The sequence below is a fragment of the Schistocerca gregaria genome, chromosome 1 (genome assembly GCF_023897955.1).
Source record: "Schistocerca gregaria isolate iqSchGreg1 chromosome 1, iqSchGreg1.2, whole genome shotgun sequence".
Taxonomy (NCBI): Eukaryota; Metazoa; Arthropoda; class Insecta; order Orthoptera; family Acrididae; genus Schistocerca; species Schistocerca gregaria.
In genome coordinates, this window is record NC_064920.1 from 987,329,329 (window position 1) to 987,341,903 (window position 12,575).

Below are 12,575 nucleotides of genomic sequence, written 5' to 3' on the forward strand. Positions count from 1 at the left end.
GAAATATAATGTTGAAACGTACCTACATTCTGTATTTTAATTTTAAAAACCTGTTACCAACTGTTCATCTGAAATTGTGACCCATATGTTTGTGACTATTACAGCACCATCTATCACAAAGCGAAAAAAAAAATGGTCCAACTAAAACATTCATATTTCTTTACATAATACATGAATATGCAATAAAAAAATGGGGTTCCTATTAAAAAAACGCAGTTGATATCCGTTTGACCTATGGCAGCACCATCTAATGGGCCAACCATAGCACCATCTGGTTTCTCCTTTCAAGCTAGCAAGTTTCGTTCTTTGTAGTTTTTTCGTTTGACGCTTATTACACGAGTTATTTGGCCCGATCACTATCAATGGACCACCCTGTATATGGAAGTCGCAAACACAGTGACCAGCAGGGCATCTGGGGTTAATTGCACAGGAACTGTGGAAAGGTGGTGAAGAAAGCGAGTTGTATATTGAATGTACGATGGGAGGTTATAAACAGTAGTTTGGAGGTGTTGGCCAACAAAGGCAGAGGTTTGTTCTGTGGGAGCAATGTACCCAGCCACAACAGGACAATCAGCAGGGAAATCTGTGAGTGTGGTTGTGAGATTAGGTAAAAGGTAGGAGTGTGTGGAGCAGTTAGTATGAGGAGGGAGATGGATTGAAATGTCAGATTCTGGGATGGACCGAAGGCCTTGAGGAGCTGCTATAAGTTATGTTGGACTTCTGGGACGTGATCATGGCTGTAAGGCTTGTATAGAGAGGTGTCAAACTTTGTGGAAGACTTTCAGCAACATAGACACTACGATTCATGACCACTGTAGTGGAGCCTTTGTCTGCAGGAAGGATGATAAAGGCTGGATTGGTTTTTAGCTTACGGATAGCTGTCTATTCCGTAAGAGTGAAGTGGGACTCACTCAAGAGGAATTTAGGAAAACAAGAAGGGGCCAGATTATAAGTGAGGCATTCCTGTAAAGTTTCCTGGAGATGACTATGGAAGTGGAGGAAGATGACAGTTGCAAGAATGCAATTGTTAAGCAAGATTCTACATGTGGTTTTGGTTGGCTGTTGTCAGTGCAGTGTGTGGCTGAGAAATGTTTCCACTGAAGAGAATGAGTAAAAGGAAGAAGATCCTTACCAATCCACTATGGATGAACTTGGGATTTGGTCTACAGGTGAGGCCTTTGAAAAGTACTGATACTTCTGGAATTTTGGAAAACAGGTTGATGACAGTGTTACATGATTGGTGTTCAGGAGCACTGTGTGATGGAGGAGGGAGGAAATTTTTGGTATGTGGAAGGTAGAAAGTCAGCCAGTCACGGTTGGGGAGTTATGAAGGGTTCACAGAAGTTAGAACAGAACGACAGGCTCTCTTAGCTGTAGGTAATCCTGTGCAAGCATGTAACAGGAGTAACAGGGATATGCTTCCTCAGATGGCACTGGAAATACTGTTTTAACTGTTTAAAGGCAAGCGTTTCTGTAACAGTGATAGCACCCACGAAGTTTTGGTCACAGAGCAAAAGGATATGGCAAAATTAGTAGAGGCTGTCAAGCTTGGTTTGAGCTTGAATTTTATGATTATGATGGACCAGAATGATGAAAGTGAGGGACTGATGGAATTGGAGAAGGTTGACATTCTTGCAATAGGACGGGTGACAGGCTGAGATACCAATATGGTAAGCCCATGTCCTAAAGCCCACGTCACCTAGGCCGGCACTTCTGCTAAAACGCGGGGATCGAAAAGGAAGCATGGGGGGATGAGAGCTGGGCATGCGCGCCAACAGAGAGTGGGCAAACAAAGACCACGTTGGCAAACTGCATCCCTGCGGAGAACAGTCAGGCTCGTTTGCCTACGGAACATTGCATTATATGCTCAAATCTATGAGTGGAATAATAAATATTAAAACCAATTTCGATCAATCGTCATGAGTTGTTGTTGTTGTTGTTGTTGCTGTTGCTGTTGCTGTTGTTGTGGTCATCAGTCCCGAGACTGGTTTGATGCAGCTCTCTGCATGCCCTTGGGAAAAATTATGGCCATAATTTCCCCTTGCTTTCAGCCGTTCGCAGTACCAGCACCGCAAGGCCGTTTTGGTTAATGTTACAAGGCCAGATCAGTCAATAATCCAGACTGTTGCCCCTGCAACTACTGAAAAGGCTGCTGCCCCTCTCAACAGATACCCCTCGTCATGAGAGAAATATTAATTCACATCCACTGCTCCACAGATTTACTCTGCATGATGTCAGGAGGCGAGAACAGCTGATACACCTTTTGAAGACGTGAAGAACAATTTTTCTCAAAACAATATTGAAACTGCTTGCAATAATTACTGTTTATTTGTATTTGAACTGCATTATAAGTCAAAATTTAATATACAACAAAATTAACTTCAAGCACAAACTGAAATAATTACATTTGCTTGACAACTGCTTCTGATCAATAGAATTTTAAAAAATGTGTGAGGTGTGGGTATGTGTGACCATAGTGAAGTGTAATCACTGTGTGTAAGAAAGAATTAGTGGTGGAGAAGACATGTAAAAGACTATCGTAAGAACGGTCAGTAAGTTGTCATTTTTCATTGTTATAGGGCATTATGAGTGTAAACTAAAATGTTCGATATTACAGTGAAAGACTGTATTTATAATCCATTGAACAAGCAAATAATTAACCATCATCTGTAAATAACTCCAGGGTTTCTGACCGACAACATCAAAAACCACCAATATCTTGACAAGTAACAGTTACTGTCATTTTAGGGCCTTATCCAGTTCGTGACTTGAAAATGACAGGCTTACAACATAGTGGAAGAAGCTTAACTTCTCCTTTGACATTATAGTCCTTGAACATTATAGTCGCATCATCAAAAGGATACAAAGTCCTAATAAAAAAGGCTAGAAAGTTCTCATTAATATACATGCAACTGATATGTTTTTTAAGCAACGAGTCTTTAAAACTAAGAAATATTATTACTTAGCTTCGAAGTCTACACTGTAATACCACTGTCACTTCTATGAGTGTTTCCAAACAATCTGATTTTAGATTTACGATGATAGGTTCAAGGCTTATATCCATCATCACTTCCCTGTCAAATTATTCTTTCTGAAGCTTTTCAGCATGCCACACAGACTGCCCACGCTAGAGGTGGGATGTTGTCTGTTGCCTCATGCACAAGTGATTCACTGTAGGTCATCTTGAATGTTTTTTTTCTTCTCCAACATAGCTTTAAAACTTTTTACCCAAATTAATTCCATGGGGCTACAATGACTGTAACACGGGGCTACGATGACAGCGACACAGGGGTAAATGCAAACTGTGTGGTCCCATTCACGTGCAAGGAAGTCAAGTTTGTACGTTCTGTCATGTGACTTTTACAGTATAAATTAACAACCTGCAGCAGATCAGTACGAGTCTGGTTCATATGGTGTTTAATGTTTTTATTTTTAAGCCAGAGAAAAATATCAGCTTTTCTGGTGTTTGTACTTGATATTTTCTCTATAACAGTTGAATTATTACTGGCAATGACCGACTTTGAAGCAAGGTATGACAAGAATTGTGAATCACGTCACGAAACTGACAGTGTTAATTCTCGAATGGTTATCACTGCTGTTTTTCTTGCACGTAAATACAAGTTTATTCTCAGAAATAAAACCAGAAGAAGAGTCAGCAAGCAGAATAATTATCTGAGAACGTATCCCTATAAGATCATCAAAACCGACAGTACCATCACTCATTTTCCAACAGATCTTGAATGATTATAATTGACCCATGTTTAATGAACCTAATACACTGTTGAACTACCTCCTCCTATTGAATCAGGATTCTTTATATGGGATATAGCTCATACTGCATCTAGGTCACTTCTTTGAACTAAAAACTCTTAACATATCTGGAACCAACATCATTTAAAATTCTTTATCTTGATGAAGCACTTACAACTGAAGCCTGCATAACTAACACATTTTTGTTATGTTGGGCATTCATCATTCACGTGAAGCACATTAAAACTTCACTCTTATAACTATCTATTTGTGTTACAGGTTCCTTGTGATTTCAATGCTTTCCAGGCAACATGAATCCAACTGTTTTTACGGTTCCTACAGCTCCAACATTTATATATGAATATATGATACCACTAGTGATCTTGCAGCTCTCTAAGAATGAAATTACAATGAAATCCAGACCATTAGCTACTTACAGGTGTTGATAAATATCAAGGGCGACAGCTGAAAATGTGTGCCCCAACTGGGACTTGAACCCGAGATCTCCTGCTTACATGGCAGACAAACTGACAACCGTCGAGGATACAGAGGATAGTACGACTGTAGTGATTTATCTTTGGCACGGTCCCCGTGAGACCCACATTTCAAACTTACTGTCCACAAACTACATTTGGAGTGCCCCTGCTCACTATACTCATTACTCGCAGCGGTCTATCTCCTGATTCCCGTAAGAGTCTGAGCGATCGGGCTGCATCAGCACTGAAGATCATTGGCCGGTATCTGTTCTTTCATACAAATTCACAGCTATACCGCTGAGGGGGGGGGGGTGAGAAGAAGAAGAATTGATAGTAGTTGTTGTGGTCTTCAGTCCTGAGACTGGTTTGATGCAGCTCTCCATGCTACTCTATCCTGTGCAAGCTGCTTCATCTCCCAGTACCTACTGCAACCTACATCCTTCTGAATCTGCTTAGTGTACTCATCTCTCGGTCTCCCTCTACGATTTTTACCCTCCACACTGCCCTCCAATGCTAAATTTGTGATCCCTTGATGCCTCAAAACATGTCCTACCAATCGATCCCTTCTTCTAGTCAAGTTGTGCCACAAACTTCTCTTCTCCCCAATCCTATTCAATACCTCCTCATTAGTTACGTGATCTATCCACCTTATCTTCAGTAGCACCACATTTCAAGAGCTTCTATTCTCTTCTTGTCCAAACTAGTTATCGTCCATGTTTCACTTCCATACATGGCTACACTCCAAACAAATATTTTCAGAAATGACTTCCTGACACTTAAATCTATATTCGATGTTAACAAATTTCTCTTCTTCAGAAACGCTTTCCTTGCCATTGCCAGTCTACATTTTATATCCTCTCTACATCGACCATCATCAGTTATTTTACTTCCTAAATAGCAAAACTCCTTTACTACTTTAAGTGTCTCATTTCCTAATCTAATTCCCTCAGCATCACCCGATTTAATTGGACTACATTCCATTACCCTCGTTTTGCTTTTGTTGATGTTCATCTTATATCCTCCTTTCAAGACACTGTCCATTCCGTTCAACTGCTCTTCCAAGTCCTTTGCCGTCTCTGACAGAATTACAATGTCATCGGTGAACCTCAAAGTTTTTATTTCTTCTCCATGGACTTTAATACCTACTCCAAATTTTTCTTTTGTTTCCTTCACTGCTTGCTCAATATACAGATTGAATAACATCGGGGATAGACTACAGCCCTGTCTCACTCCCTTCCCGACCACTGCTTCCCTTTAGTGCCCCTCGACTCTTATAACTGCCATCTGGTTTCTGTACAAATTGTAAATAGCCTTTCGCTCCCTGCACTTTACCCCTGCCACCTTTAGAATTTGAAAAAGAGTATTCCATTCAACATTGTCAAAAGCTTTCTCTAAGTCTACAAATGCTAGAAACGTAGGTTTGCCTTTTCTTAATCTTTCTTCTAAGATAAGTCGTAAGGTCAGTACTGCCTCACGTGTTCCAACATTTCGACGGAATCCAAACTGATCCTCCCCGAGGTCCGCATCTACCAGTTTTTCCATTCGTCTGTAAAGAATTCGCGTTAGTATTTTGCAGCTGTGACTTATTAAACTGATAGTTCGGTAATTTTCACATCTGTCAGCACCTGCTTTCTTTGGGATTGGAATTATTATATTCTTCTTGAAGTCTGAGGGTATTTCGCCTGTCTCATACATCTTGCTCACCAGCTGGTAGAGTTTTGTCATGACTGGCTCTCCCAAGGCCGTCAGTAGTTCTAATGGAATGTTGTCTACTCCAGGGGCCTTGTTTCGACTCAGGTCTTTCAGTGCTCTGTCAAACTCTTCACGTAGTATCGTATCTCCCATTTCATCATCATCTACATCCTCTTCCATTTCCATAATATTGTCCTCAAGTACATCACCCTTGTATAAACCTTCTATATACTCCTTCCACCTTTCTGCCTTCCCTTCTTTGCTTAGAACTGGGTTGCCATCTGAGCTCTTGATATTCATACATGTGGTTCTCTTCTCTCCAAAGGTCTCTTAATTTTCCTGTAGGCAGTATCTATCTTACCCCTAGTGAGATAAGCTTCTACATCCTTACATTTGTCCTCTAGCCATTCCTGTTTAGCCATTTTGCACTTCCTGTCGATCTCATTTTTGAGACGTTTGTATTCCTTTTTGCCTGCTTCATTTACTGCATTTTTATATTTTCTCCTTTCATCAATTAAATTCAATATTTATTCTGTTACCCAAGGATTTCCAGCAGCCCTCGTCCTTTTACCTACTTTATCCTCTGCTGCCTTCACTACTTCATCCCTCATAGCTACCCATTCTTCTTCTACCGTATTTCTTTCCCCTATTCCTGTCAATTGTTCCCTTATGCTCTCCCTGAAACTCTGTACAACCTCTGGTTCTTTCAGTTTATCCAGGTCCCATCTCCTTAATTTCCCACATTTTTGCAGTTTCTTCAGTTTTAATCTACAGGTCATAACCAATAGATTGTGGTCAGAGTCCACATCTGCCCCTGGAAATGTCTGACAATTTAAAACCTGGTTCCTAAATCTCTGTCTTACCATTATATAATCTATCTGATACCTTTTAGTATCTCCAGGGTTCTTCCACGTATACAACCTTCTTTCATGATTCTTAAACCAAGTGTTAGCTATGATTAAGTTGTGCTCTGTGCAAAATTCTACCAAACGGCTTCCTCTTTTATTTCTTAGCCCCAATCCATATTCACCTACTATGTTTCCTTCTCTCCCTTTTCCTACACTCGAATTCCAGTCACCCGTGACTAGTAAATTTTCGTCTCCCTTCACTATCTGAATAATTTCTTTTATCTCATCATACATTTCTTCAATTTTTTCGTCATCTGCAGAGCTAGTTGGCATATAAACTTGTACTACTGTAGTAGGTGTGGGCTTCGTATCTATCTTGGCCACAATAATGCGTTCACTATGCTGTTTGTAGTAGCTTACCCGCATTCCTATTTTCCTATTCATTATTAAACCTACTCCTGCATTACCCCTATTTGATTTTGTGTTTATAACCCTGTAGTCAACTGACCAGAAGTCTTGTTCCTCTTGCCACCGAACTTCACTAATTCCCACTATATCTAACTTTAACCTATCCATTTCCCTTTTTAAATTTTCTAACCTACGTGCCCGATTAAGGGATCTGACATTCCACGCTCCGATCCGTAGAACGCCAGTTTTCTTTCTCCTGATAAGGACATCCTCCTGAGTAGTCCCCGCCCGGAGATCCGAATGGGGGACTATTTTACCTCCGGAATATTTTACCCAAGAGGATGCCATCATCATTTAATCATACAGTAAAGCTGCATGTCCTCGGGAAAAATAACGGCCGTAGTTTCCCCTTGCTTTCAGCCGTTCGCAGTACCAGCACAGCAAGGCCGTTTTGGTTAATGTTGCAAGGCCAGATCAGTCAATCATCCAGACTGTTGCCCCTGAAACTATTGAAAAGGCTGCTGCCCCTCTTCAGGAACCACATGTTTGTCTGGCCTCTCAACAGATACCCCTCCGTTGTGGTTGCACCTACGGTACGGCCATCTGTATCGCTGAGGCACGCAAGCCTCCCCACTAACGGCAAGGTCCATGGTTCATGGGGGGGGAAAATTGATAGTTGAATGAATAATTCTGTTGTGAAATGCAGCAACAGTACAGCAGATTCTCACTCTCTAGCTGTAACTCTCTGCTAGCTGCTCAGAAAGAGAACGAATATTATTGGCCACCAGTGACTACCAGAGGGGGATGCGCAGAACGGCTGAAAATTTGGCTGCCTTCTTACATTATGTGAACAATAGTGTAAATACTGTTTTTTCTGTGCCCTATGTACCACAAACCAGTCAGCTATATATTAGTGACTGCTTTTCCTTTATTTTAAATATTATTCCATACAGGAATTTCCACTACTAATATGAAAAAATGTGATCATATGTCTCCCCCTACTTCTTGAATTATGTTCGTGCAAACAATAACTAGACACCGAATATGTTTACAGGAAAATTTAGTGCACTGCTTTGATAAACATATTGCAACACTTATCAAGGCAGCTTCTCACATACCGCCCAACTTCCATTGAAATAAACCAATGAAAACACAGAAGAATGACAAAGCAGCACCTTTTATGATTCAACAATCTCTTTTCAAGCATTATACTGTCATCTTCAGATAGGGATAATTATTTTTAGAATAATAATTCAATTGAATTAACGGAGATTTAGTACAAATTGCGTACATGAGTTCTAAAATAAAAATGTGTACATTTCTATGTTTCAGGTGATTTTCATAAATGATACGTATATCAAACAAAAAAGATTTACATTCTTAGTAAGTAGTGTGTAATTGAACAAAGGCCTAGCACTACCACTGTATTTCGAAGCAACACCTTGAAAGCTCAAGAAGGCTGAAGTATGCACGAGAAAACATTTTACTGCCAATTTTCTTTCACATTTTGCGAATATTTGTTACTTTTTAATTGTAGTTACTTTGATACGGTGCTACGAAACTTTAACATCATGATGAGCCTCGAGTTTCAATGCACTTTTAGCACAGATAAAAACAACAGCAGCCACCAAATCCAGCAGATGCTACAGTATATTACTTAGCAACAATGGACACTGCGTAAGTCTGTTTCTGTAAATTACCGAGGTACTAAAGATGGAAGTAGCAATTTTACAGTTTATACAAATAACTGTTAACAGGTATTTTCAACAACACTCCTTCATTCATGCAAGACAAAATTTTAAGCCTGCTTCCAAGCGTAAATTAATTTAACAAAATATTAATTTATATGTTACCTATTGCAAACTTACTATAAGCCATGTCAAGACGAAAATTAAGTTTACTCTACCTGCTTAACATTGTAGCCAGCTTTTGCACTAGTTTCTATAAACATGACATTTAGTTCCTTGGCTTTCCGTTCTCCTTCTTCAGTGGAGACCTGTCGTTTATCTGAGAGATCAGTCTTGTTGCCAACAAGCATAATTATTACGTCACTACCACGTTCTGTCCGAACATCGTCAATCCATTTAGATGTCTGATGAAAGGAATTCGCATCTGCAAATGGAATCAATTAGATGTAATTGTGCAAATGACAACACACTAACAAATATGGCTAATGTGTGGTTTGGATTTTATTTAACTCTCAATACCAAAGAGAAAATTTTCTTCCATTAAAAAAGGACTTTTCTTCTGCATAATTTTAAACATTTAAATCATCATATTTAATACTTTTTCTAATGTTCAGTTTTAATGCTTTTAAGTATCATTGGTCAGGTAAACTATACATTTACAAACAATTCTTTGACAGGTAGTACTCAGCATCCAAATAAACAGTAACTAGAACTGAATAGGTTTCCTTATTAACTCTATACAAAAATGTTACATGAATGTAATTTTCACTCTGCAGCAGAGTGTGAGCTGATATGAAACTTCCTGGCAGATTAAAACTGTGTGCGGGACCAAGACTTGAATTTGGGACCTTTGCCTTTCGCAGGCAAGTGCACTACCAACTGAGCTACCCAAGCACGACACATGACCCGTTCATAGGAGAGCTTCCATGAAGTTTGGAAGGTAGGAGACATTGTACTGGCAGAACTGAAGCTGTGAGGACTGGATAAATTTAAAAATCAGAGGTTGCTGCATGTTTCAAAGATAACATTAGGCAATGGTTGACTGACACATGAAAAAGAAATACAATAAAAGAGGAATGGGTGGCTTTGATATATGAAAGAAGGCAGCAGAGAATCAAGTAGGCAAAATAAAACAAGATACAGTAGAAATCTGAGTAACTTGTGAGGGACTGAATTTGACAAAGGAGAAAGCACAACAACGCAGAAAATTAAGTAGGGAAAGGGAATACACCATGGACCTTGCCGTTGGTGGGGAGGTTTGCGTGCCTCAGTGATACAGATAGCCGTACCGTAGGTGCAACCACAACGGAGGGGTATCTGTTGAGAAGCCAGACAAACGTGTGGTTCCTGAAGAGGGGCAGCAGCCTTTTCAGTAGTTGCAGGGGCAACAGTCTGGATGATTGACTGATCTGGCCTTGTAACAATAACCAAAACGGCCTTGCTGTGTTGGTACTGCGAACGGGTGAAAGCAAGGGGAAACTACGGCCGTTATTTTTCCCGGGGGCATGCAGCTTTACTGTATGATTAAATGATGATGGCGTCCTCTTGGGTAAAATATTATGGAGGTAAAATAGTCCCCTATTCAGATCTTCGGGCGGGGACTGCTCAAGAGGATGTCGTTATCAGGAGAAAGAAAACTGGCATTCTACGAATCGGAGCATGGAATGTCAGATCACGCAATCGGGCAGGTAGGTTAGAAAATTTAAAAAGGGAAATGGAGAGATTAAAGTTAGATATAGTGGGAATGAGTGAAGTTCGGTGGAAGGAGGAACAAGACTTGTGGTCAGGTGACTACAGGGTTATAAACCCAAAATCAAATAGAGGTCATGCAGGAGTAGGTTTAATAACGAATAAAACAATAGGAATGCGGGTAAGCTACTACAAACAGCATAGTGAACGCATTATTGTGGCCAAGATAGCTACAAAGCCCACACCTACTACAGTAGTACAAGTTTATATGCCAACTAGCTCTGCAGATGACTAAGAAATTGAAGAAATGTATGACGAAAATTTAATAGTCATGGGTGACTGGAATTTGGTAGTAGGAAAAGGGAGTGAAGGAAACACAGTAGGTGAATATGGATTGGGGGAGAGAAATGAAAGAGGAAGACGCCTGGTAGAATTTTGCACAGAGCACAACTTAATCATAGCTAACACTTGGTTCAAGAATCATAAAATAAGGCTGTATACATGGAAGAACCCTGGAGGTACTAAAAGATATCAGATAGATTATATAATGGGAAGACAGAGATTTAGGAACAAAGATTTAAACTGTAAGACATTTCCAGGGGCAGATGTGGACTATGACCACAATCTATTGGTTATGGACTGTAGATTAAAACTGAAGACACTGCAAAAAGGTGGGAAATTAAGGAGATGGGACCTGGATAAACTGAAAGAACCAGAGGTTGTACAGAGCTTCAGGGAGAGCATAAGGGAACAATTGACAGTAATGGGGGAAAGAAATACAGTAGAAGAAGAATGGGTAGCTTTGAGGGATGAAGTAGTGAAGGCAGCAGAGGAACAATAGAAAATAGGACTAATAGAAATCCTTGGGTAACAGAAGAAATATTGAATTTAATTGATAAAAGGAGAAAATATAAAAATGCAGTAAATGAAGCAGGCAAAAAGGAATACAGACGTCTCAAAAATGACATCGACAGGAAGTGCAAAATGGCTAAGCAGGCATGGCTAGAGGACAAATGTAAGGATGTAGAGGCTTATCTTACTAGGGGTAAAATAGATACTGCATATAGGAAAATTAAAGAGACCTTTGGAGAAAAGAGAACCACTTGTATGAATATCAAGAGCTCAGATGGAAACCCAGTTCTAAGCAAAGAAGGGAAAGCAGAAAGGTGGAAGGAGTATATAGAGGGTCTACACAAGGGCGATGTACTTGAGGACAATATTATGGAAATGGAGGAGGATGTGGATGAAGATGAGATGGGAGATGCGATACTGCGTGAAGAGTTTGACAGAGCACTGAAAGACCTGAGTCGAAACAAGGCCCCCGGAGTAGACAACATTCCATTGGAACTACTGACGGCCTTGGGAGAGCCAGTGCTGACAAAACTCTACCATCTGGTGAGCAAGATGTATGAAGCAGGCGAAATACCTTCAGACTTCAAGAAGAATATTATAATTCCAACCCCAAAGAAAGCAGGTGTTGACAGATGTGAAAACTACCGAACAATCAGTTTAATAAGCCACAGCTGCAAAATTCTTTACAGACGAACGGATAAACTAGTAAAAGCCGACCTCGGGTAAGATCAGTTTGGATTCCGTAGCAATACTGGAACACGTGAGGCAATACTGACCTGACGACTCATCTTAGAAGAAAGATTAAGGAAAGGCAAACCTTCGTTTCTAGCATTTATAGATTTAGAGAAAGCTTTTGACAATGTTGATTGGAATACTCTTTCAAATTCTGAAGGTGGCAGGGGTAAAGTGCAGGGAGCGAAAGGCTATTTACAATTTGTACAGAAACCAGATGGCAGTTATAAGAGGCGAGGGACATGAAAGGGAAGCAGTTGTTGGGAAGGGAGTAAGACAGGGTTGTAGCCTCTCCCCGATGTTATTCAATCTGTATATTGAGCAAGCAGTAAAGGAAACCAAAGAAAAATTCGGAGTAGGTATTAAAATCCATGGAGAAGAATTAAATACTTTGAGGTTCGCCGATGACATTGTAATTCTGTCAGAGACAGCAAATGACT

General features: G+C 40.1%; 1 protein-coding gene across 2 annotated transcripts in view; it reads right to left on the reverse strand.

The window, feature by feature from the left end:
* The window catches only part of LOC126277900 (ras-related protein Rab6), an 88,710-nt gene that overhangs the window by 45,656 nt on the left and 30,479 nt on the right, over positions 1-12,575 (reverse strand). For both annotated transcript variants that reach the window (XM_049977467.1, XM_049977459.1), the window contains exon 5: positions 9,081-9,286. In XM_049977467.1, coding sequence (XP_049833424.1) covers positions 9,081-9,286 — 206 coding nt within the window. The remainder of the gene's footprint in view (positions 1-9,080; positions 9,287-12,575) is intronic.